At 35.8% G+C, this 23870-nt stretch overlaps 1 protein-coding gene across 1 annotated transcript in view; it reads left to right on the top strand.

The window, feature by feature from the left end:
• Window positions 1-2425: 2425 nt before the first annotated feature.
• The window catches only part of LOC112974075 (CUB and sushi domain-containing protein 3), a gene marked incomplete at its 3' end in the record, with an annotated part of 516764 nt that continues 495319 nt past the window's right edge, over window positions 2426-23870 (top strand). The window contains exons 1-2 of the mRNA XM_026082659.1: window positions 2426-2444; window positions 3365-3559. Coding sequence (XP_025938444.1) covers window positions 2426-2444; window positions 3365-3559 — 214 coding nt within the window. The remainder of the gene's footprint in view (window positions 2445-3364; window positions 3560-23870) is intronic.

Here is a 23870-nt window from a genome sequence, read left to right as displayed (position 1 = left end):
AAAGCCTTGCTGAAGTCAAGGAAGACAACATCCACTGCTCTCCCCTCATCTACCCAGACAGTCATTCCATCATAGAAGGCTATCAGGTTGGTTAGGCATGATTTCCCCTTGGTGAAGCCATGCTGACTACTCCTGATCACCTTCTTTTCCTCCACATGCTTGGAGATAGCCTCCAGGATGAGCTGCTCCATCAGCTTTCCAGGGATGCAGGTGAGGCTGACTGGCCTGTAGTTGCCTGGGTCCTCCTTCTTGCCCTTTTTGAAGACTGCGGTGACATTGGCTTTCTTCCAGTCCTCAGGCACCTCTCCTGTTCTCCATGACCTTTCAAAGATGATGGAGAGTGGCTTAGCAATGACATCTGCCAGCTCCCTCAGCACTCGTGGGTGCATCCCATCAGGGCCCATGGATTTGTGGGTGTCAAGTTTGCTTAAATGATCTCTAACTCACTCCTCCTCCACCAAGGGAAAGTCTTCCTTCCTCCAGACTTTCTCTCTTGCCTCCAGGCTCTGGGGTTCCTGAGGGCTGGCCTGAGCAGTAAAGACTGAAGCAAAGGCGGCATTCAGTAACTCTGCCTTCTCTGCATCCTTCGTCACCAGGGCACCCACCCCATTCAGCAAAGGGCCCACATTTTCCCTAGTCTTCCTCTTGCTACTGATGTATTTGAAGAAGCCCTTCTTGCTGTCCTTGACATCTCTCGCCAGATTTAATTCCAAACGGGCCTTAGCCTTCCTCGTTGCATCCCTGCATACTCTGACAACATTCCTATATTCCTCCCAAGTGGCCTGTCCCCCTTTCCACTTTCTGTATACTTCCTCCTTCTGGTTGAGTTTTGCCAGGAGCTCCTTGCTCATCCATGCAGGTCTCCTGCCTCCTTTGCTTGACTTCCTACTCATAGGGATGCACCGCTCTTGAGCCTGAAGGAAGTGATGTTTGAATATTAACCAGCTCTCTTGAACGCCCCTTCCTTCTAGGGCCCTAACCCATGGGATTCYTCCAAGCAGGTCCCTGAAGAGGCCAAAGTTTGCTCTCCTGAAGTCCAGGGTTGCGATCCTACTTAGTGCCCTAAAGGCCAAGTAATCTCTGTAGAAGAGTCATATAGTCTTGTAACTGGAAAATGAGTTACATTTTAGAAAGAGGGTGTTTCAGAATTAATGCTTTAAAATATAATATTATTTCATAAGAACCTATTGCCTTCTGAAGGTAATATCTGATGAGACAGCAGTAAGAATAAAGCAAGCATTTTTATGCAGTGACTGTTAAAGGCATCACTAAACATTATATCCTTCATTTCAAAGGACAAGGAATCATTCTGTGACCTTTTTACAGAGCGCTTAGGAAATGCAGCCCTCTGAAAGATATCATCTTCTTGGAGAAGCCCAAAATAAAAATGCTGCGCACAGGCAAAGTTTTCAAGTTAATATAATATGACATATAAGATAACCAAAAATCACAGGAAGATATTCTTACCTCTAATTTGACATTGTATGATAGTGCAGAAACCTGGAATGGCCTTGAAAAGCTTGAAAGGGCCCATAAGAGGATTCCTCTGGACAAAATATGCAGGAATTAGCTGCAGTGCTGCCTCCTCAAATCTGCAAACAGATCTGAGGCAAGGAGAGTTTTGCTGGAAGACGGAACACGTAGCTTGATAAAGCAACATTAAGAATATCAGCCATTTAGATGATCCTCCAAGTGACCTGCATGAGACAGGCTTTCTTCTTACTTGTGCATCCTTGTGCATCCCCTTGTGCAAGGGGATGAAAATCAAATCCAGTTTGAGGCAGTTTGTTATGTAAAAAAAAGAAAGCAATGACAATGCTACAACACAGAAGCAGCCACATTAGCAGTCCATCTGCATACCTAATTAATCCTACTTTCATCTTACTACAAAAACAGGATTGGTACTGCAGGTCTTGAAGATGAACACATAGTTGTAATTTATATATGACCATACTGGATTCTTCCCTTTAATAACCGTTTACAGTTTGTTTGGTTGTTTTTTTTTTTCCTGCCTGGTATCAGAAGTCCAGTATGTGGTAGTTCTTGGCATGGCAGTTTGACAATATAACATATTTCATGAGCTCTACTGATTGCTTTGATATTCATTTCTATCTATTTTTTTCTTTAATTGAAGCCTATTAGCATTTCTATTTATTTTTCATAATATATTTATGCGCATTTATATATTTATATATAAATGTGTGTGTGTGTGTGTGTGTGTGTGTGTGCACATGCGCACATGTATACATCAAGAATGGAGAGGAGTAATTTAGTTACAAGGAACACAAGGGAGGAAGTAAGACAATACATATACACACTTCTGTTCTTTGGGCTCTTGTCTTGTTTCTTTACTTCTGTAGATTAGGGAAATTTGCTGTTCATTCAAGTACAGGTTCACTTGATTTACCTCTTCCCTATTAGCACTATGCAGATGAGTATACTTGGTAAAAGTTTTTAAGAATTCAGGATGAGATTATGGAATCTCTGTTTGCTCACAGTTGTGCAAGATCTGTCTTTTTATGTCCATTAACTGAAAGACTTCTTCAGCAGTAAGTTACAGAAAGTTTTGCAATCAAGCTATTGATGCTGCTGAAACATCTGCCAAAAGGGCAAACAGTTGGTGTGCGAGCACTCACTAGTGAATCTGAACTCTGATTCATCTCCTCAAGAACCAAACCAGAAGCAGAGCCAGGGCTCTTTGGGGATTCTAAATGGTTTAGAGCTCCGCATCAGAGTAGAAGCCACCCAGATCTGTGGCATTTCTTAGATCCCATACGTTTAAACCAACCAGTCCTTTGCTTGGAATTCAGCTGCTTGTGGTATCTCATCACTTTTGTCCCATCATCTGGAAACTATCAAATCATTCATCAGCTTCCTGATCAGATCTAGACTTATGCTTCTTAATACTTTCTCCCAATATTCTGTACTAACTACTTTTGTTCATTTTTCCAAATTTTGCTTGATTCAAACCTGATATTCTTCTATGTCTATCTTAACACTTTTGTTTACTATGTTCCCTTTGTGTAACTCATAATCACAAATATATCAAGTTCCTTCGTTTCCCCTTCCTTTCTAAGCAGTTCTTTGCTATTGATTAAGAAAAATACATTAATATGTTTCTAGCTGCTGTTTAAGGAAAACATGGTGCTCTTTTTTGGATAATATTCTACTTGTGTGTATGTAGATACGTAAGTTCAATAGACTAAGTCAGTACTGGCTCTTTCAGTGTTGAGAGTTGTATAATATGCATGAAAAAACACTACCTGCCCTAAGTTGCCAGAATTTACATTATCTATATTCTTCAGTGCAATATGGTGTTGGTTTATAAAAATATTATAAGTAATAATAAATCTGTCTTTTCCAGAATTACAGAGTAGTTCTTGTGGCAATCCCGGAGTTCCACCAAAGGGTATCTTGTATGGTACAAGATTTGATGTTGGTGACAAAATCCGATACAGCTGTGTAACTGGATACATTTTGGATGGCCATCCTCAGCTTACTTGCATAGCTAACTCTGTGAATACAGCATCGTGGGACTTCCCAGTTCCTATTTGCAGAGGTAAGAGAAATGCTACAGTAATTTTTTTAAATATATCCATTATATTTATTCATTTGAGCAACTTATAATCTCTGTTTAAATTATTAACTTTTAGACTGCGATTAAAGAAACAAAAGCTTTGGGGAATATTTTGATGTCTCGCTCATATACATGTATCTCAGTATATGCACCTGCTAATTTTTCAGTCAATATCCTATTAAAATTCTATTTCACATTTATTTTAAAATATATGTAATCTGATTTCATAGCTAGAAACCTAGCAATGCGTAGATCATGAATATTTGTGTTCAGTATGGTTGAACATGACTACAACTAAGAAAATATAAATTTGGGGTCCATTAACACTTCCTAAGGGCTGAGATTTTGTCAAATATTAACTGGGATATAGAGCTAATCATGCCAAACAGAAACTTGAAACTACCCAGCAATTGAGCTAGGGGAACTTAGCCTCACTCTCTGTTGGATCTGATATCTTAAAAATTCTTCACAAGGTATTCCTTGTGCTCTAACAAATAACATTGTAGGTCAAATCCTTTTCCCTGTCTCAAGTTAGAATTATAGCAGAACTAAGGAATCCCGTTTTATGGAAAAAGCTTATTTTATGAGGTTTTCAGGGAGAAATACTTAATGTTTGTACAGTAACACAAGGAGCTCAGGTAATATAATGGAGCATCTATCACTATTATATACAACCAAATACTATAGAGTTAGCAAACATTTTGAAGTAACACAGTTATGCCAGGCAAGCTTGAGATCCTTTCACAGAATTACAAGTTAACTCTATAGAATGGAACATTTAGTTTTGCCTAAAAAATTTGATGTGGTCTTATACGGGCTACATAAGCTTTCCTACTGAAGTTATATTTTTAATAAAATTGTGATAAAAAATAAAAAATAAAAGAATAAGTGTAGTTCAGATGTTCAGTTGGATTAAAACCTGGTTAACAGACATACCAGTCTCACAAAAAGTAATTACATATGGGAAATGGTTATCATTGGAAATACAGTTCTACTGCTTCCTATTCCTTGCTTAGTATTTTTTAATATGCTTGTCTATGACCTTGAAGAAAACACAAAGATGTTACTGGTAATACTTTTTTCTAATAAAATAAAATAAATGCCAAAGTCCACCCCTCCTACTTCCCAGAAAAACACTAGCTAATCCTTAGACAGATATATAATCAAGGCTTAAATCCAAATCTCAGTAGTGGAGATGATCGTACATTTTTTACACAAATCTTACATTTACACAAATCATACAATTTGTAGTACAGTAGAAGATCGGTGAACTGGACCTTAGACCATTGTCCAAGTCCTTGATCTTCAAGTTTTGAAATGAATCAGGACAAAAAATTGTGCTCTGAAGTGAGGATGATGAGGCATTTTGAACCTGATGCTTCCACTTGTCAGGCAATTATGACAGTTACAGTTCTGCACACTCTTTCTTTTGAAACAACTCTGTTTTCACTAGATCTTTCAATATATTTCCTTTTTTTATTTCAAGGGGATGTGAAAATACTTTGAAAACTCAGTGTCACTTTGAGATGGAATTATAAGCTCCCCAAATAGTCCTGCAGTTAAACATAACTCTAACGTGTAGGCAGAAGACTGTCGTATAGGAATGAGAAAAGCATAGCTTCTTCCTGTTTAAGATTGGAGAGGTCATTATGAGAATAGTGTTCAGTTCTAGGACAAAACTGAGCTTAAAAATTGGAAAGGGCTCAGAAAAAGACGAAACATATTACATTAGTTTTGAAGACTGACATTTTGTCGCGAGACTGAAGAAACTCCATCTTTTCAGTTTATGTGAAAGAAGATGAAGAGGTGACTTAATTAACTGCAGAAGCAAGTACAGAGGGAAAAGATCTTTTGAGAGTAGACAATTCCCTAATCTAGCCCAATAAGACTGAAGAATCTAAAGAATAAAAGCTGAGCAAATTAAAGCTAAAAAATAAGGTGCACATTTTAATAGTGATGGTTACTAATTATTGAAACATTACCTATGAATGTGATTGATAGATTCTTGATTAATTTGAGTTTTTACATCAGGTATGATTGTTTAAAGACTTAATGCACCAAATTACTGCAAAGGCTTTTTTTGGTCTATATTCCATGAAAATTTTGACTAATTAATTTCAATAGCTCCTTCTATGAATCTTTGCTTGATATGAAAAACATCTAGCTTTACATTTAATATAGAAATCTTTGTGGTTCCATTCTAATAGGTTTGTCCTAATTTTGCCTAATGTAATTATGCAACAGAATTCTGCAGGAGATTGCTAAAGGTGATTATCCACTAATGAGTTTCTTATCTCTTTCTCTCCATTTGTTATGGAGACTGTCTTTGATTAAATATTCATCCTTAAAGAGTTCCTCTTATAAATGTCTTATTGTTCTCCACCAGTGGTTATTACATTTAAAACAGGGGATCCTAAGATGAGCAAGTGAAGTTGTGTGTATTTTTAGAGTGTACATGTATCTGTGCTTCAGAATGAATTTTTCTCAACCCTAAAGAATTTGGCAAATAGTTTTTAGTATATGGCCAGGTGTCTTCCAGAAATTCATATTATAGTTGTCCATTTTCATCTAATTAGTTGGACTAGGGAAAGATGGACTATTTCAATGTCATGACCTGAGAAATCTGTCTGATTTGCTATGACAATAGCATAGGGAAAAAAGCCCCAAGAATAGCAAGAAAGTATGGTTGGTTCATTATTAATTTTATATATTGGCGCTTTTTTTATGTATACTAAATAAATTGAACAAAGTTCTGAACTTACAGCATGGTTAGATGCCTGTGGAGTTAAGCTAATAAATCTCTTTAAATCATATGTATGCAAATGTCATTTCATCTGCCTCTTTTCATTCAGAACAAGTAAATTTGGGGAGTAATTTTTTTGTTGAGATCATTCTTTTACATTACCTTCACTTTGAAGAAAGAGAGTAGAAAGAGGAGGGGAGGGTCGTATTTGTGTTTTAACGATCCAATTCTTACACACTGATGTTTCAGCAAGGGGAATTTCATTGGAATCACCAGGGCTTCCTATTGCCACAAGTGTCCACTCATGAGACCTGATTACCTGCTTATGGTTTAAATTTGGTGGACAACACTGATATTTGTACTTTTTAAAGTTATTTTTTTAGCCACATTTTCTTCATAGTTAAAAGAAGTTCCTTCTAAATAGCTTCCTTTTTCTTTACTAGTCTTTATAGGTTTGTATTGGAAAACCAGTGCACATGCTTAACTATTGCTTTATTTCATAACCCGTTTATCAGTGAAAATAGTTAGAATGCACAAAGTTTTTCACCTGTCGTTTACATGTTTTGATATTCATTAAAATACTTTTATCTTTATTGGCTTTGCTATAAGTGCAAAAGTACCTTAATTAAAAGAAAACCAAATTAGTTTTATTGTGTTGCAGTCAATTCTACTGTGTATACTGTGTATAACCCCTAACTAGTTTTAAAATAGAGTCTTCTTCCCTGAAAAAAAATTTTTGATGTTTTTAATAGTGAAACATGACATCAGCTTTATCATCTCACCTTCCATTCCTAAGATAATGTTGCAGTTTGCAATTTCTACATAATGTAGCAAGGTAAAAATAATTTACAGTGGCTAATAAATAAGATAATTTATATATAATATTGTCATTCTATAAAGGTTATAATAATTATACACTTTCACAATCAAGGAAGTATTCTGACTTTTATATTTTTAAAGCTTTTCCTGCCCAGGACAAAGTAGCAATTATGTTGTAAAAATCTTTATTCTAAAACTGCTTTTTTAGAATTCAGAAATTTGGAAAAAAATATAAAGAGAATAGTGTTATTTTTATTCCTAACAGTTCTATTAAAAATTTTCATCTTTGCCTGTACTTATAGCTACAAAATATTTGTCACAATAAAACTTCTTTTCAGTTGCTCATACCTTTGCTGCTTCAGTCACAACTTTCCATTAATATTAAATTTAAATTCATACTTAAGCTTTTTCAAGAATTACTCAGCTACTTTTTTTAGAGTGGGATCGAGAAAAGATATTGCTTTACCGCTGCTAAATTACTGAATGCTTCATGAAAGACGAAGTAGCACATAGGAAAATAGGTGTATTATACTGAGCTCAAGTTCCAGTCAGGTGATGCACCTTAATGGGAAAATTCAGTTTCATTTATAACTCAGTTAAAATGAAGCATTGTGTTACACTTAATGAGCTCAAATAAAGCATTTTGGTATACTCAACAAAAACATGCTCAATATTCTAATGTGAGAAATGAGAAATGTCATATTTTCAAATTTCCATCATGATGTTAGATAGAAATATCGGAATACTTTTCCTGGCTGGAATTTTTAGTTTCACTTATGGAGGCAAAGGCACAATATACAAGGCCTGGTTTCACACATCCTGCTGGTGAGTCTCAGTTCTGGACTTCCTAGAAGCTCTTTCCCAAGGACAGGCAGCTACAGAGATCCAGAATTAAATTACCATCGTTGCTTCTTTTCCCAGTGAAGGAACATAGCAAGGAGAACTTGGGAAAGTTCTTTCTTCGTATTTCAGAAGCTATCTAACTGTCCTTGAGAGGACACTCTCCGGAGCTCAGGTACCATCTGAACCTGGCATCTGTATCCATGGCAAAAGTTAGTATATTAGCTTAAATACACACAGAGATGTAGACACACAACCACATGCAAGCACGACAGTATGACGACAAGGTGGAAATTCAATTTGTCAAAATGCCCATTGAAATGGTATCTTGCCACTTCACAATTCTTTTTTCCAGACATATATGTCTTTTTTTTTTTGTGACACTGGTCAGGTTCCAGCCCATCTGACTTTAGGTTTCCATAATTTAGGTATTTATATCAAGTCTGGTTGTCTAAGACTCCCTTCACAGTCAATAGACAAAATTGCACACCGTCAAGGTACTATTCATGTCATTTTTAAGTAAACATTTTCATCTCATGTAACTTTAGACCTCTTTCTTAGAAAGGGATAAATTACACCTGTCACATTGCACCCATACACAGAAATTTGCATTTTGTTCCATTGGCTGTAAATACAGAATAAAATGATTAGTTCAGAAGACTCCTACTCATTATGAATAGATATGCTATTCAGAAAAGCAGGAAAAAAATCTGCTTACAAGAATAAATCTTTTCCCTTTCACATATTCTATTCCAGCTGCCCATGTTTAGGAGCATGGTTTTTTAACAAGTGGTTTTGTTTCTCCCCCTGTTTAAATTCACATGTATTTAAGTAATAAGAGTGCACACCCCTGACTGTACTTTTTTTACAAAGACAAAATGTATTTTAACTTTTTTGATTATCTATCTGGGAGGATACTGAGTTTTTTTTCCATATTTTGTCATGACAAAAGTAGAGACTAATTAAAGGTCCCAACTTTTAGTAAGAGACTAAAAAAGTTGTTACTAAATTCCAAGTTTTGAGATTCTATAATTCTCCATTGACATTTATATATGTGTATATAAAGATAAATTTATCTATACTTGTCTACATAGATGTATAAATGCTGTAAAGATACCTCATCTTTCCCTCTGCCCTGCATTTATTCCCAGTAAACGAGATCCGAGGTATTTATACACCTATAATGCAAAAAAGCTCTAACAGGTGTCAAATTGGAGTGTTAGGATATCCAGCTCACTATGAAGTATTTTGCCATTTCCTGTGTGCAGAAGCCACTGTCAAGGAAAATCTGTTAATTGCAAATCACTGCTATATTTCTGTGAATAGACTACATCAGATAAATGCTAGGTCATGTAAAATGGAGAGCGCCTTCTAATGAAATAAAAGTATTTCTGAGGTAGTTTTGTAGACCCTCCAATATACTTTCTTTGAAGGGATATATCTGCTTATATATGGGCTATAATAATATGGAATTTTGAAAAAAATGAATTAAACTTCACATAACTACCAAGAGGTTTTTATATAGCAATGTAGACATCTCACGGACAGATAAATGTGTTGGTTTGGTTGCAGATAGGTAAATGATTTTGTGAAAGCATGGTAAACAGGACCCAGTAATGTAAGTGGTAAATAAGCTGGCTCTGCCTTTGTGTATTTGTTGTAAGTCAGCTTTGTAGGGCATAGGGAGACCAAAGCAGGAGATAAAGTCAAAGTACTGCACTTGCTGCCGTGCAGTGCATTAACTAGTAGAGCTGAGAGTGTACATGGAGGAAAATAAAGTGCACTAACGTAAAGTCAGGAATAAATTACATCTCATAGGGAACAAGCAGCATTTTCTGAAATCGGTTCTTTCACCACTTCTAATTCTTTCTTATATACAGACAGTTGTCACTACTCATTCTTGGCTAAAGCCCCAGTATAGCTATGTGAGATTGGTTTGAAAAACATGTTGGATTATTTTTAAAGAGTAATAAAAAATGTATAAGCATAATATATCTGAATCTGAATCTTAATCAGAGCATCAGAATCACGCTTTCATGCAGCTTGCATAGTTTTGCTTTGCTCAGCATCCTGGGGTTTCAAGATTTCCTATCGGCACTGAAGGCATCTGTCCTAAGATCATTTAGAAACTTGCATTAGCAAAGGGCTAATCCTCAGCTGGAGCGATATGGTCCAGAATAAAAATATCTTTGGATCAAAGTAATTAGCATTCATTGGTGCAGTAACCTTCTTAAAATAGAAAAGAGGTCTCTTAAATTGCGTCTCGAAAGAGTATGTAGAGGATTGGGGAAAGCAGCAGAACTGACTTGTTTCTAAATAAATGAAATTGTGGTTAGAAGGAGAGAGAAAGAATATGCAATTATTCCAGAAAGAGAACATTTGCAGATAGTTGTAGTTCACACAGAGGTAATGAGAGGGCAGATCTGATAATGCATTTTGTTGCTACTTTTGGTGGAAGAGTACCAATAAGATCAAATTAAATAACAAAAGATCATTATATTTATTGATACAGGCAAGGCAGAGGATAAGAGAAAGACCAGATTTTAAACTCAAGGCATCTAATCCAGTACTGAACAAAAATAGAATCTCATGAATATCAAAATGTTTGAGCTCACAGTTCTATTCCAGGCTGGGAATTAGGGCTAATTACAACGAGTGGACCTGAAGTCAGTGAGAGCAGTTAATGAAAAGCTTCAAACACTGGTTTTAGCACCTGATTTATTAAAATACTCTTAAGCAATAAGGACATAGAAGTAAATGATGCATTGACCATCTTCACAGATAGGATTGAAATTATGCTGCAAAATTGTCACAGAAAACAACACAGCAGTGAGATTTACACCTGAAACTGAAAGGGGAAGGTTAATATGAGGGGCCAAGATGACTGAATGGGAAGGAGAAACTTGGAAAAGTGCAATGCTGTTTTAGGCTGATAATAGGCAACAATTAAAATCTTTTGTTTTGGTAATGAGTACAATAGTCATTATAGCATAATACTTGGGGGGTTCATTCCAACAAAGCCCCAGGCTTTCACATGAGGTTTAAAACCAAGTTCTAGCTGAGTTTATTTATGAGAAAACCTTTTAAGACTATTCAAAGAGGAGCGGTGTTAAACCTATAGCTCTAGCCCAATTCCAGTTTGGACTAGTAAATTCTACCTATGCTACCTAATTATTTCCATATTGTTTCTATCTTACATTGTATTTGGCCACATTTTCTTTGTGGTATTGGTGGATAAATCCTTTCCAATGATCAATTAGCATATATAATATTCTGTAAAATACTTTGAGATACTCTGAAAGCAATTACTGGTAAATCCCAGGTTCATTACCTCAACTTATTAAGCTGCTTAATCCAAAAAGCTTTTCCTGACATGGGCTTTTAAATGAACTAGTTTGTTTTTTTCCAGATTATATAAAATTTTGGCTTGATAAAACTTTTCATGTCTCCCAATTTCTGTCTAAAATTAGAATTTACCTAGGTATAAATGCAAATTTTGAGGACATTGCCCAGTATTTAAATAACATTTTGCAAACAGTGATATATAGCACAGTTGTAATTAAATATGGAAGGCAGAAGTAGTAAAAAATTAGTTCTCTGAAAATTCTTTAAAGTCCTTGAATTATCATTATCTGACAATACAACTGATTGCCAATAGTGCTTTTTGAAGGTGAAAGATTTCATTGATGAAATTGTAATATGATGTCTTAATATTCTTCAAGGCTACATCTTTATTAACTAAGGAATGATTATAGATTCTCCTATGGAACATGAATCTTGTCCTTTAGCCTTAAATTATCTTCCTGTACACTGGCATGAGTGTTGCTGTTTTATATGAACACTAAGAAGGCATTTTTTTCTATTTTGTGTGATGGATTTCAAATCTGCAGCTTGTCTTGAAAGAGATAATATTTATGGATGTCCACTGATAAAGCAGTCTGAGGATGGTTCAGTTTTGTTACAAAAATATATTTAGAATTTCAGAAGTCTCAGGGAATTATTTTGTCATCTTTTTATTCATCTCTGCAAATTAAGAGATTAAAAAATGATCTGCTATAAATTGTGTTGATGTTGGAAGGACATTTAAATGCAATAGAAACAGTAGCACAGTTTATTAAAAGTTTATGACACATCTCATTTTATTTAAGATAGCCAAGAAATGACTGATAGCCTAGACTTAGTCTCTTAAAGAACTGACTGTAATGAGCATAAAGGTAAGAAGCCTGTTTCGCTTGCTCACTTGTGTTGTAGGTTGGCCTTCTGAGCTGTGTTCAAAGCTGGAACCTTTGAGAGCGGATCTCTACAAAGTTAGCGCGTAAAACACTTGAGTCAATCAGCGCAGCTGACCTTATTTGACCAGAGCAGAGCTGTTTATGGGCAAAGGTTCTCTCTGTTACTATATGTCAAAAGGTTGGTTTGGGGTTCTTCTAAGACTGTCTGATAAAAATGCAGTAATAAAGGGGAAAAAAAACTGTAAGAACTTAGGAACAGTAGTTACTTCATCAGTCTAATGAACCCAGTCTTGCTATTCTAACAGTGGCTCATATACACTTCAGAGAAACAAACTTTCTACTGTGCAGTTATGCATTAATTCTCCCTGTGACACATTTCCATCTTATCTTTCATTTTGCATTTTTGATGTTATGTCCAAAGTTAAAGAGTCTGTATGTCGTCCATAAGTTGTCTCCCATATCATTCTAGGGCACCACAACCTTGTCCAGCATTAATACATCATACAACCTAATCAAGTTGAAAAGGACAAGAACTTTAAATTAGGAACCATGGGGAAAGAAGATTTTGACCACAATGAAGTCAGGTAGCAGTGGAGTCAAAAGAAAAGGATGTAGAGCGACAGGAATATGAGACACTTCAGAAATGATGAAATAGGGTGAAGGGACACCTGCCTCAAGCATATACACAAATGCATGTAGCCTGGGACACAAGTGGGAGGAACTGGAGCTCCACATGCAGTCACAGTGGTAATGTTGCTGGAGTAACTGAGCGATGGTGGGACAGCTCATGCAGCATTTCCAGACATATTCTGGAAAGGCAACGTGGCAGGATGCAAGCATGAAAGATTTCAAAAGAACTTAAGGTATCCACACCCCTGTTTCACAGTGAAATTTATTCTCTGTAGATATTTGTCAAGATAGTCCTTTAAAAACATTCACGTTTTCCAAAGGCTGTATTTTCCCACACTTTATCTTTACAATTAGGAAGGGGGTTTTGTTTTTTTTTTCTTTTGTTCCACGTTAATTTTTCTTGCTACAGTTTAAGCATGTTGTCTTTTGTCCAGTGTATAACTTTGTACCACTGCACAATAGAAACTGGCTATTTTCTTCTTTGCAACTTCCTTGTACTTCTTTACTATTGATCTTCTCTTCTTTATTTGCAATAATCCCAATACACTCTTTCCTCACAGGCCACATTTTTGAGAACASTAGTAATTTTTGCTCATGTCTTCTAGCTTGTTGATAATTTATCCATGTCTTGTGCCCACTTGTATCCAAGTGTTGTGCCCAGATTAAGAAGACCATGGATGAGAATTTTTGTGATTCATTGATCTGTAGCTCATAGTTACAGCATGTTCTGTTCTGCTCTCTGAACTGCTGGTGCATCCGATTACTCACATAGCTGGTTTCTGAGGGCTATTTTAATTCTTGCTTTGTTTTTAAAATAATGTTCTGTGTTTTAAAAAAAATTAAATGAAGAAAGTTGTCCTGATTAGTTATTACCTTTTTTTTTTTTTTTTTGATCAGAATGGACTAATTGTTGAATTTCAGGTAGAAAGGCAGGCTTTCATCTTTTTACATGATGGAATGAAGCACTTGTGGTAAGGCATAAATCACAAAGAGAGGTTTCCAGGAGCTGTAGACAAATCTGGCCAAACTCCCAGAATACTATTCTGTTTACTTACTGCAATCTACAAATCTGTAGTATAATACAGGCTGGCTGGAAATACTGTGCCAGGTTCCAATTTTCTAACTATATATGGTAAAAACCAAAATGCACACATTTATGGGAATAATGCTGTGGTTTAACTCTTTCTTTTCTCCTATTTTATTCAGTACCAATACCAAAGAAGAAATATTCAGAGATTCAGCTCACCAGAGTTTTTGGACATCAAATAAAAATTTTTAGGCACTATTTACCTCAGGCCAACCTGCATGTATCATGAAAATGACTTTCTGTAAAATTGTTCCTCTGAACAGGATTAGAAAAAGCAGAGTTTTCTGAATAACAATAATGATCATAACTTCATAAACAAACTATTTCAGGAATTTTATTCTCATTGGGGATTCAAAGGGCTTCTTGCTCTTAAACAAGCCATCTGGACATCATGTACTCACAAGGATTTTATAAAGTGTTCAGTTTCTATCATGAGCAGTCTCTACAAAATACACCCAATTTAGACTTTATATAAAATGTGGTTCCTTCGCTATTTGTGGACAGTCCTGTTAATATGAGCAGGCACACAGTTTGAGGGGAATGGAAGCCTTATCTCTGCTTTTGTCTCTTAGTCCAACCCCCTTTCCAGGACCTGACCAACAGCACCAGACTGGGTTCAAATTTTACAATCATTAACAAACATTAGCACTGTTAAATTGCAAAGCCTCATGAGAGCTGTAGCTACGTCAGTGAAGTGGCTTGTCTACCGTTTGCTCTTTCTAGCTGTTCCTAGCAGCCCTGCTTGCTCTGGTTGTGCTGGTTTCTCTAGCTGCACTCTTGCTCCATTAGCCACTTTTGCTGGTCACTGCAGCTCTTCAAGTAAACTTGGTGTGTGCAAGAAAAGCAAGTATATGTAACAAGTACACAAAATAGCTACATGTGCTTACTTAGAAAAATCACTTCTACTTAAAAAAAAAGAAAAAGAAAAAGAAAGAATTCTTAAAAGAGACTCTGCTGCTTTTCCTTATAACTTGCTTTCTGAGTCTGTGAGCTGTTGCCTTTTGGATAATGCCTCACATTCTGGCATAGTTTGGTGGCTGTTTTTTGATACTATTTTTTATGTTATTACCAGTATAACATTTTCTTTGCAACAGTCTTGCCTTTTTCATAGAAAGGTACTCACCTATCATCAAACAACAAAATAGTAATTCACCACATTGCAGACCTCTCCCTGTCTCTTTTTTTTTTCTTCCCTTCTGTCAACCAAATGTCAATAGAGCAAGATCCTCCCCTTTTCATCCTTCTTCATCTGGAGCTCCCTGGAAGAGCAGATGAATGTTTCAGTCATGTATAATTGATGTCTATTTTTTTTCTACATTAAACTCTATTTTATTCTACTTAAAAATGTCTTTATGACCATCAGAAGAAAGATGTTATAATAGTTACATATTTTTGTAAAATATGTAGCACATTGGCTATATCATGTTTGGGGAGGGAAGCCAGCTCATTTCTATCATTCTATTCTTCTTACATATTTAGTTATACATTAAAAGGTGTTTCCTTCTGTGTGTTAAGGTTACTTATCCCACATTAAAAGCAAAAAGACAAAAAAATCCTTTTATGATGCAGCTGTTTTCAATGCATATTACACTTTGTTCGTTAGAAAAAAAAAAAAAGAGAGTTTTACAATATTTTTCTTGACTTCAGTCCCAACAGGGGTACATTTTTCTATTCATCCAGTAAGCCTTGATAAACCAGGTGTTCCTTTTTTATACATGTAATCACTTCCCACTGTTATTTAAAAATTGTAGTGATCAAAGAGGCCAGAGTGCACGTTATGTTTCTCAGGTTGAATTTCAGGTATTTCAGGATGACATTTTATACCATTTGTTTTATTTAAGAGTACAAGAACTACAGCTAAGACTCAGTTTTCCGTGGCCCTCCTGTGATGAGCCCATTCATTCACAAATTAATAGCAGCACAGGTAAATAAGACCCTAGCAATCAAGTTCCTTATTTCTGTGCTTCAGTATGAATTCTCTTCTACAGCCCTGGCCACTTACACTTGAAAATGTTAATGCTGTATTACAGGTAAGCAACATAGTGCAGGGTTTAGGACCCTTCAAAGTTTAAACCACTGAGTATTTTCCATGAGACAGATTTTGATTTTAAATACCTTTTTTCAGTATTAAAGAGTTAAAAAAAAAAAAAAAGAACTTTTTCAATAACTTACTGTTTTCCATTTCATCTCATTAGAAAATAGATTTCAAATATCTAAGATTCTAATAACTGTAGCTGGAAGGTATTTTAAACCAACCCTTTTCTACATTTTCATGCATAATTGTTTTTCAGAAAGGTGATACAATGCTGAACATTGAATGAAAAAAATTTCTTGGTTGCTAGAATAGAAGAAAAAATCAAATATTTGAACTCATTTTTTTAGAGCTGTGTAATAGATTTGCACTGTATACATATTTTCATGGATTTTTAGAATATAGTCTCAGTATTTTCCATGGTCTGTTGAGGCATGTGACCCCAGATTGCTATTTGGAGTTTTCAGTAAGAGTCAGGCCACCCAATGGCTCCATTGCTTACCTGGTCATGTCTCCTTGGTCCTTTCAGTCTTCTGTAATTTTTAAAAACAGTGATACCATGTGACTGATATGGCATCGGATTTTCCCTGTGAATTGTGGTTCTCCTTGGAGCGTGCATATAAATGCATAAGTGAATATTCATGTTTGTGTTGATTGCTTTCATTTTTGACTGTTGACACTTTTTTTTTGCATCACAATTGTTTATCAAATATACTTTACATTAGCTACAAAGATTATCAAAATAGAAAGACCTTCAGCATACCTACTAGTTAAAAACAGCTTAAGGGGAAAAGCCTATATAACACAAATGTGTTAAGATGAGAAGGAGATAACATAAAAGAACTTATTTTTCTTTGCCTCAGTGCATCAATACAGTATCTGGAGCAGAGATTTATCCTCAAGTTTCTGTCAGAAACTATTCCTCCTCGTACATCGGTATACAAAGGCCTCAGAGTCTGTAGCCAAACGCAGCCAGATCTCAGGCTGTTTTTCAGGTATGTTGCATTCAGCTGTAGGTACCGGGGGGGGGCTCCATTTCTAGTGAGCAAATGTGTTGGTTCGAATTAGAATTTTGGGGGGACCGAATAAAGACCAAGGAAAGTTATACAGTGGCTTATATGGCACATTATTGCTTTCTGAAAGGCTGTAGAGAAACCAGATTCAATAATAAGGACAGAAAATGGAATGAATGAAAGGTTTAATAGTCCTAGATCAAAAGAAAAGAGATAAGTTTAAAAAGGCAGATAATTGGTGGCAACACTTATAAGACTGCAAAGGCTATAGAAAGTGAAAAATGAAGGGAACTTTGCTATTGAAAAAGAATATAAGTCACAGTTTACTGAATTCTTCTGATGAATTTAAAGATGATGGTAACAGGTAAGAAAGACAGGGGAAACAGGCAAGATTAAAAATTTTGGGGATGATAATACCGTACAGATATTATACTATAAGAAGAAGACTCTTTTACAAGAGCACAGGAATTTTGGAAAAGGGAAGACCGTATCTGAGAAGCCCAGTGATCTGACTTTCCTTTCAGTATAAAGCTGGACTCGTTCTGCATGTGGGATCCCTGCCCCTCTGTTCTACAGTCTGCCTTTTACAGAACTTCTGAGAAGCTGACACTGAAAAAATGTGTGGATAACCCTGTTCCAGGATGATATTTTGCATGTTGCACCTGCATTTAAATCTATCCTTCAAAACTGTAGTTTTCAGATATTTGCTCTCCTGTCAGATTTTCTGCCTTACCTCATTGTGTAAGTGTCCACAAGAAGTGCAAAAGCATTGCTTTGTATAAATATCATAAGGTAATGTTGCTTTACAAGCAGTATTTCTTTAACAACATGAGCTAATTCTTAGACTCCAGAACTGATTTCTGATTTTGGTCAGTGAATTAAAAGATTTTACTGCTATCCCAGGCTCTGGTTGCTAGAACACCTACAGGTTAAGCTGGTTTTGCAATATCTTCCTCAGTCTGTGACAACACATTGGAGTTTCTGTGTCCTGGTTCTCAGTTATAAATACTACCTTCTGCTCACTACTTGGTGTCTTATGTACATTGCTTGGCCTACGGTACATACGCGCATAGAAAAGCCAGAGAAAAAGAGTCATTTATAGGTGACAAACATGACCCTGCATGCTAATGCTCTTTGTTTTATGCTACTGCATATATGATCCGCAGCCATCCCATTTCCAGTTGCCTGTGGAAAAAAATTATTTGTGTATCAAGTCTACCATGCCATTTGCTATCCCACTACCATTTTGAATGAAGATGCTATAATCATCTTCCAATTAGCGAAACAATTTTCTCTTAGACATAAATTCCAACACTACATATTATTTGATTTGCACAAGCACTATGAAGATGGCTTACAGACATGAGTGATTCTGTAGTCCTCTAGTCCCAGAATAAATTAATATAATCTGTGGGTTGTCAGCTTGAGAGCTGGCAGGCTTGGTAGGCTCTGCTGCACTTCAGCCATTTCCTGGCTAGGCTAGCACATAGAAAGTCCAATTGAGAGGTTTTCTAAACGTGCCCAAATAATTATACTAAAAGCTCCCTTTCCTGTCATTGCCAGTATTTCAGTCTTCCAGTCTTTCTAAAGATCAGTCTTCCTTCTTAACCATTGTGCCATTGTTTGCATAACGGTCTGAAAGATCCGTGGTCCACATTAGGAGTTGCTGGTGAAGAGCTTTGTCATCAATATTTAGCTACGTTTTGAACAATGCCAGCAACTGCTTTACTGGAACAAACATATTTCTGAACAGTGTTCAGGTATCTCTGTTAGATAAGGGCTTTCAAATAGTGGATCATTACAACACACATCTATAGAAAAAAATATAAAAAGTGAAGATGTAAATATAAAGATATAAAGACTTCCTTAAATTAATGGTGCCTGTTGTACAACTTGTATATTGAGGAAGGAAGATGGAATTCTGGAGAGAAAACAGAATTTTACTTTGAGTTGTGGTTTTTTGCCCCCAGCTATTTATTTAAGGATTCCTGATGACAAACAATTCATGTCTAAGTTTAATATGTGCCATAGCTACCTCCAAAGATTTCATGTTGTTAAGTTACCATTTCAACTTCATATGAAAGACTAAAGGAAACCAAAATAGCAAATGAAGATAAATGAACTGATTAAGTCACAGGCACTTCTTGCAGGTAGTTAAACAGCCAACACACAATTTTTGTGGTCTCATAACAGGCCCTCAGAGGCTGCAAATCTTAGTGCAATTTATTTTGTAAGAGTATGGATGAAAAAAGTCAAAACAATTGACAGTATTTAATATGAACAAATATTTGACAAGCAAAGTAGGACTGTGCAAGCTGAAGCCTTTTGTAGAATCTGTAAATGAGGAGTATACAAAGACCATTTTGCAGAGCTTGCTAATGAGGAAGAATGTGAAAGTTCATCTAACAATAAGGCTGAAGTAAAGACTGCCCAAGCAAAAGCAAGGAATTCAAGATAGTCCTGTCTTAATGCACAGGGCACCAGGCAACTGTTTGCAAGTGCCTCAACAGCTGGTACACACTGTGTTTCAGGGCTCAGGTCCATTGATGGTGATTTTAGATTCACTGCACGCGATAGAGTTTTTCTGCAAACATGAAGCAAGTATGGCATTTTGGATATATTGTGCATATGCAGTTTGTCTCTTGTATTAAATATGCGGTGAACGGGGATAGTACATTGCATAAAAATGAGAATATTTTCACTGAGGTTCTATAGAAAAAGAAATGCTGTACTGTTTGTGTAGAGTGACTTCACACCAGATGTGTAGGATGACCAGTCTCAACTCAGCTCAAGTGGATTTGAGGTTTTTTACAGGGTCATTTGGAATGTTGTGTGTTGCTTCTTTGAATTTTGATTGCTTTTATCTATATTTTTTATTAGAAATTAATTATGGTCTAAATTGTGTGTAAGAGCAGAAAGCCAATCTAAAACATCACTTTGTCCTTCTCTGCAGGGGAGTTGCGTTGCTATATTTTTTCCTTTTCTCTATGAAATTTATCCAGTGGGTTACTTCTCTGATAATGTAACTGTGTTTTTAACCAGAGTGGTGCTTCTTAAAAACATGAAATGAGTGTTGCTAGACAATGAGAAAGTCCTGCAGTATTTGATCAGCAGTTCCCCAGAGAATTCTATCCAGCATATGGGAAGCGTTTCCATAGAAACAATAACCCTATTAAAGCTGCTAAGAAGAACTCCTATCTTTCTCCAGTTTCGTTTCCCCCAACCTCTTTTTTAGCTACTTTGTATTATGCATAAGTGTCTCATTTCAAATGGCACAATAAATTGAAACCTTTCATTCCCTAACTAAATAGAATATATTGCTTTCCATAATAAGCTCTGTGATTCTATGAACCAAATGTTCAGTCCTTGTGCTGCTCTCTTAATTTTAGGCAGTTTTACATTGGGGGAATGTTGTTATTCATTTACAAGTTAGTCACATTATTTGTGAGCTGGGAAGATCTAAGTAACATTTTGGGGGGAAGGGAAAACCTTTTCAAATACGGTGGAAAATTAAGCAGTGGGATAGATTGCTCAGGAAGGCTGCAGAATCTCCAATACTTGGCTTTATTACAACTTTGGAAGGTGGGTTTTTTTTTTTTTTTAATATGTGAGATGAGTGGGTTCTGTTGTAAATTTTTAATTTTCCTAATGGAGGCATCTAACCCTATTTAGGACATTTAAGATATAGACATTTTTCTCAGTTAACTTCTTAAGAAGTAGGGTCACTGGTCCATGGACCAAAATTCAAAACCCACTGATGATTCAATTCTCAGGATTATTTCTTTCTAAAATATAATTGTCAACCCCTTTATTCGGGAGGTTTTTTTTCAGTATGCCCATGTATTTTCAAAAAGTTCAGATTCCTCTTTCCTTTGCGAAAGTTCATTTAGGACACATGAACTAAATATTTGTTAGACATTTTCAGTGCTGTAACATAACTCCAAGCTTACATTTAGATTTGTATTAGTAAATGCTAAGACAGTTTAAGAGGTAAGATCATAATGAGATAGAAATTTTGGACTCCTTTCATTAAAAGTGTTTTAAAAAATTGTCTGTTTAGGACAAATGAATTTCCTAATGGATGTCAAAGTATTTATTTCAAAATACTCACTAGCCTTGGAAGATCCAGAATTTGCAAGGAAATTCTTGGAAAATGAGAAAAAGATTAGGAGCCAAGTTTATAAATGATGTAAAGAGAAATATAAGGCTTATAAAAAGTGTTAAAATGTTGTGTGTGTAAGCCATTTCCTGATTGTTTAGTATTGCTCCCATTAAAGACAGTGGGAATGAGTAAGAGCAGAGTTAAGCTGTGTGAGGACCAAAGGCTGACCGAAGAAAAGTGACCAAGAGGTTTGCTATATTTCTATTATATTTCTTTTTCTAGTGGCTTTTTTTTAGAATTATGCAGAAAATAAAAAATGAAATAAAAGCTCAATTCCATGGCATATGACTTCCATCATTTTCCTAATTTGTTTATGTCATCTCCGAATTTCCTTTGTTCTTACAGAGTACTTTAACTTAAACATTTTTTTTCTTGGGCTGCAATGTTTGCAGTTAAATATCCCCACTGGGCTCTGAACTATGTGTACCCAATTGAGTTGTTTGATGGCAACTGTAGAGAAATCATATTTTGCAAAAAATATTGTTTAGCTGGGAAAACATTTTAAGGAAAGATTCATTCAACAGGATAGCAGCAAATACATCGTCAAATCTATCTTTGTGATGGAAATGAAGCTGTATTATCTTAATAATAGAAGCATCATCTTCTGTTATGGAATTTATAAAAAATAAGAGTTTAAGAAAATCTGCTTTTCTGTAAGACTTTTTGCATTTCTCAATTCTGCCTTTCTTCTCAGGATAATTAGTTTTCCTTATTTATGTGACTAATTCACATCTCTACCACTTAATACTTTTAATTTATTTTATGATAGTTCTCAAAATGTTTAGAAGTTCTGAGGGCTGATTAATGACCAAAGAGTTTACAAAATTCCAGTAGGATCGACTTAAGTTCGGCTATAAATCAGAGTTGTGTTTAGCTGGATTTGGACTAGACAGGATGTGGTAGATTCCTTCAACCAATGTAGACATCTTCAGTGTAGAAATATGTATTTTGACTACCTATCTAGGCTACTTTTGAGGCCAATAGAGAGAATAAAGCATTTCCAGTCTGTCTAACGTTCACTTCTAATATAAATCATAGAATCATAAAATCATGTAGGTTGGAAGAGACTTCTGGAGGTCTCTAGTCCAAACTTCTTCTTCTCTCTGGGCTGTATCCAWTCAAATTTTGAATATCTCCAAGGATGGAGACTCCACAGCATTTCTCATCCTGTCCTACTGTCTGATCTCCCTCATGGAAAAATTTTTTCCTTATGCTGAATGGGAATTCCCTATGTTTCAACTTGTATTTGTTGTCTTTTGTCCTTTCACTGTGAGCCTTTGAGAAGAGTCTGGCTCCATCTCTGCACCCTTCCAGCAGGTGGTTGAAAACAACAGTAAGATCTCCCTCAAATCTTCCCTTCTCCAAGCTGAACAGACCCAGCTGTTTCAACTCCTCCTTGTATGTCATGTGCTCCAGCCCCCTAATCATCTTGGCAGGCCTCTGCTTGACTCTCTCTAGTATGTCAGTCTTTCTTGTACTTGTCTTGTAAATCAGATAGGGTGCACCTTAAAAGTGGCTATTTCTCACTACTGGTTATGAAAAGATCCTAAGGTGACTGGCTCAAATGTAGTTTTCTACTGTGTATATATCAAAAGTTAGATGAGATGTCCAGTCCTACAGGTTACATGGATTCTGCAAAAGCAGAGAGAAAGAAAATGCTGGCAAATCTGTCTCAAAGTACCAGACCAGACCATCAATAAGGAGCAGCATCAGGGAAGACAACAGACGGTAGGCAAGAAGATTCTGACAAATGGAGTGGACAATTTTGACATTGCTGATGCAACAAAAACAAAGACGGGACGGAAGATAAACTGATACATTAAAAAAAAATGCATTGGTTATAGGGTATTGATAAAAGGACCAAAGGAGAAAGGTGAAGCTGAGGCTTAGATGAGGAGATGGAGAAAGTCGGAGAAAGGATACAAATATATTCAAGATAATCTTAAAATTTTCCAGAGCAACAGAGAGGTGTCGTGTATTTCTTTGTATGTGTATGAATCTGGTTTGAAAAAAATACTTTTGAATATTAGGCTGTATAAACTTACATTTTCTTCTCTCATTTTTCCATGTSAGACAACATATGATCTTATTGCAAGGCTACTGCTTTTCATTTGCTATAACCATTTATTGCATTGTGTTCTGTCAAAAATTGTATATTCCCTCTGGCCAAATTCAGTTAAAGATTTTCAGTGTGGCATGAAGAAATACACTAAAATTTGTCTTGCCCACAAAATAATGGATTGGATGGCTAACAATTTATTTGTGTCAGATAGGCTTGTAAAGAGTTATTGATTACAGCACAGTATGCTCATAAAGAGAAAGTAAAGAAATCCAGCAAAACAAAATTCATTAATCTGCTTCATTTTTAATTGCAAATGTTAGATATTTGCCAGAAGAATCTAACAATGTTCTTACATGTTGCTCCTCTGTGTGCTTCAAATGATACTCGTAAAGTTAAGATGAAAGTACTGCACATTTAGTTGGGGGGTTTTTTAGCTATAATGGAAAAAAGAGCATTTTTTTCAACTATTAGTTCAGCCAATGCCTTTCTATATGTTCATGTTATTTTTCAGTTTGTGGTTCTATTTCTAAAGTTATGTAGTTACCTACATACATTTTAAATGGTACCTCACAGGCATAGAACAGGGCTTACGTTTTTTCACAAGTTTTGAAAATTTGGAAAGCATAACGTTTACCCTAATTTTTAAACTTTCATTTTTAATTCAGTATTTCTG

This window comes from Apteryx rowi, unplaced genomic scaffold (assembly GCF_003343035.1).
Source record: "Apteryx rowi isolate R43461 unplaced genomic scaffold, aptRow1 scaffold_589, whole genome shotgun sequence".
Taxonomy (NCBI): domain Eukaryota; kingdom Metazoa; phylum Chordata; class Aves; order Apterygiformes; family Apterygidae; genus Apteryx; species Apteryx rowi.
This window is presented reverse-complemented; position numbering and strand designations above follow the sequence as displayed.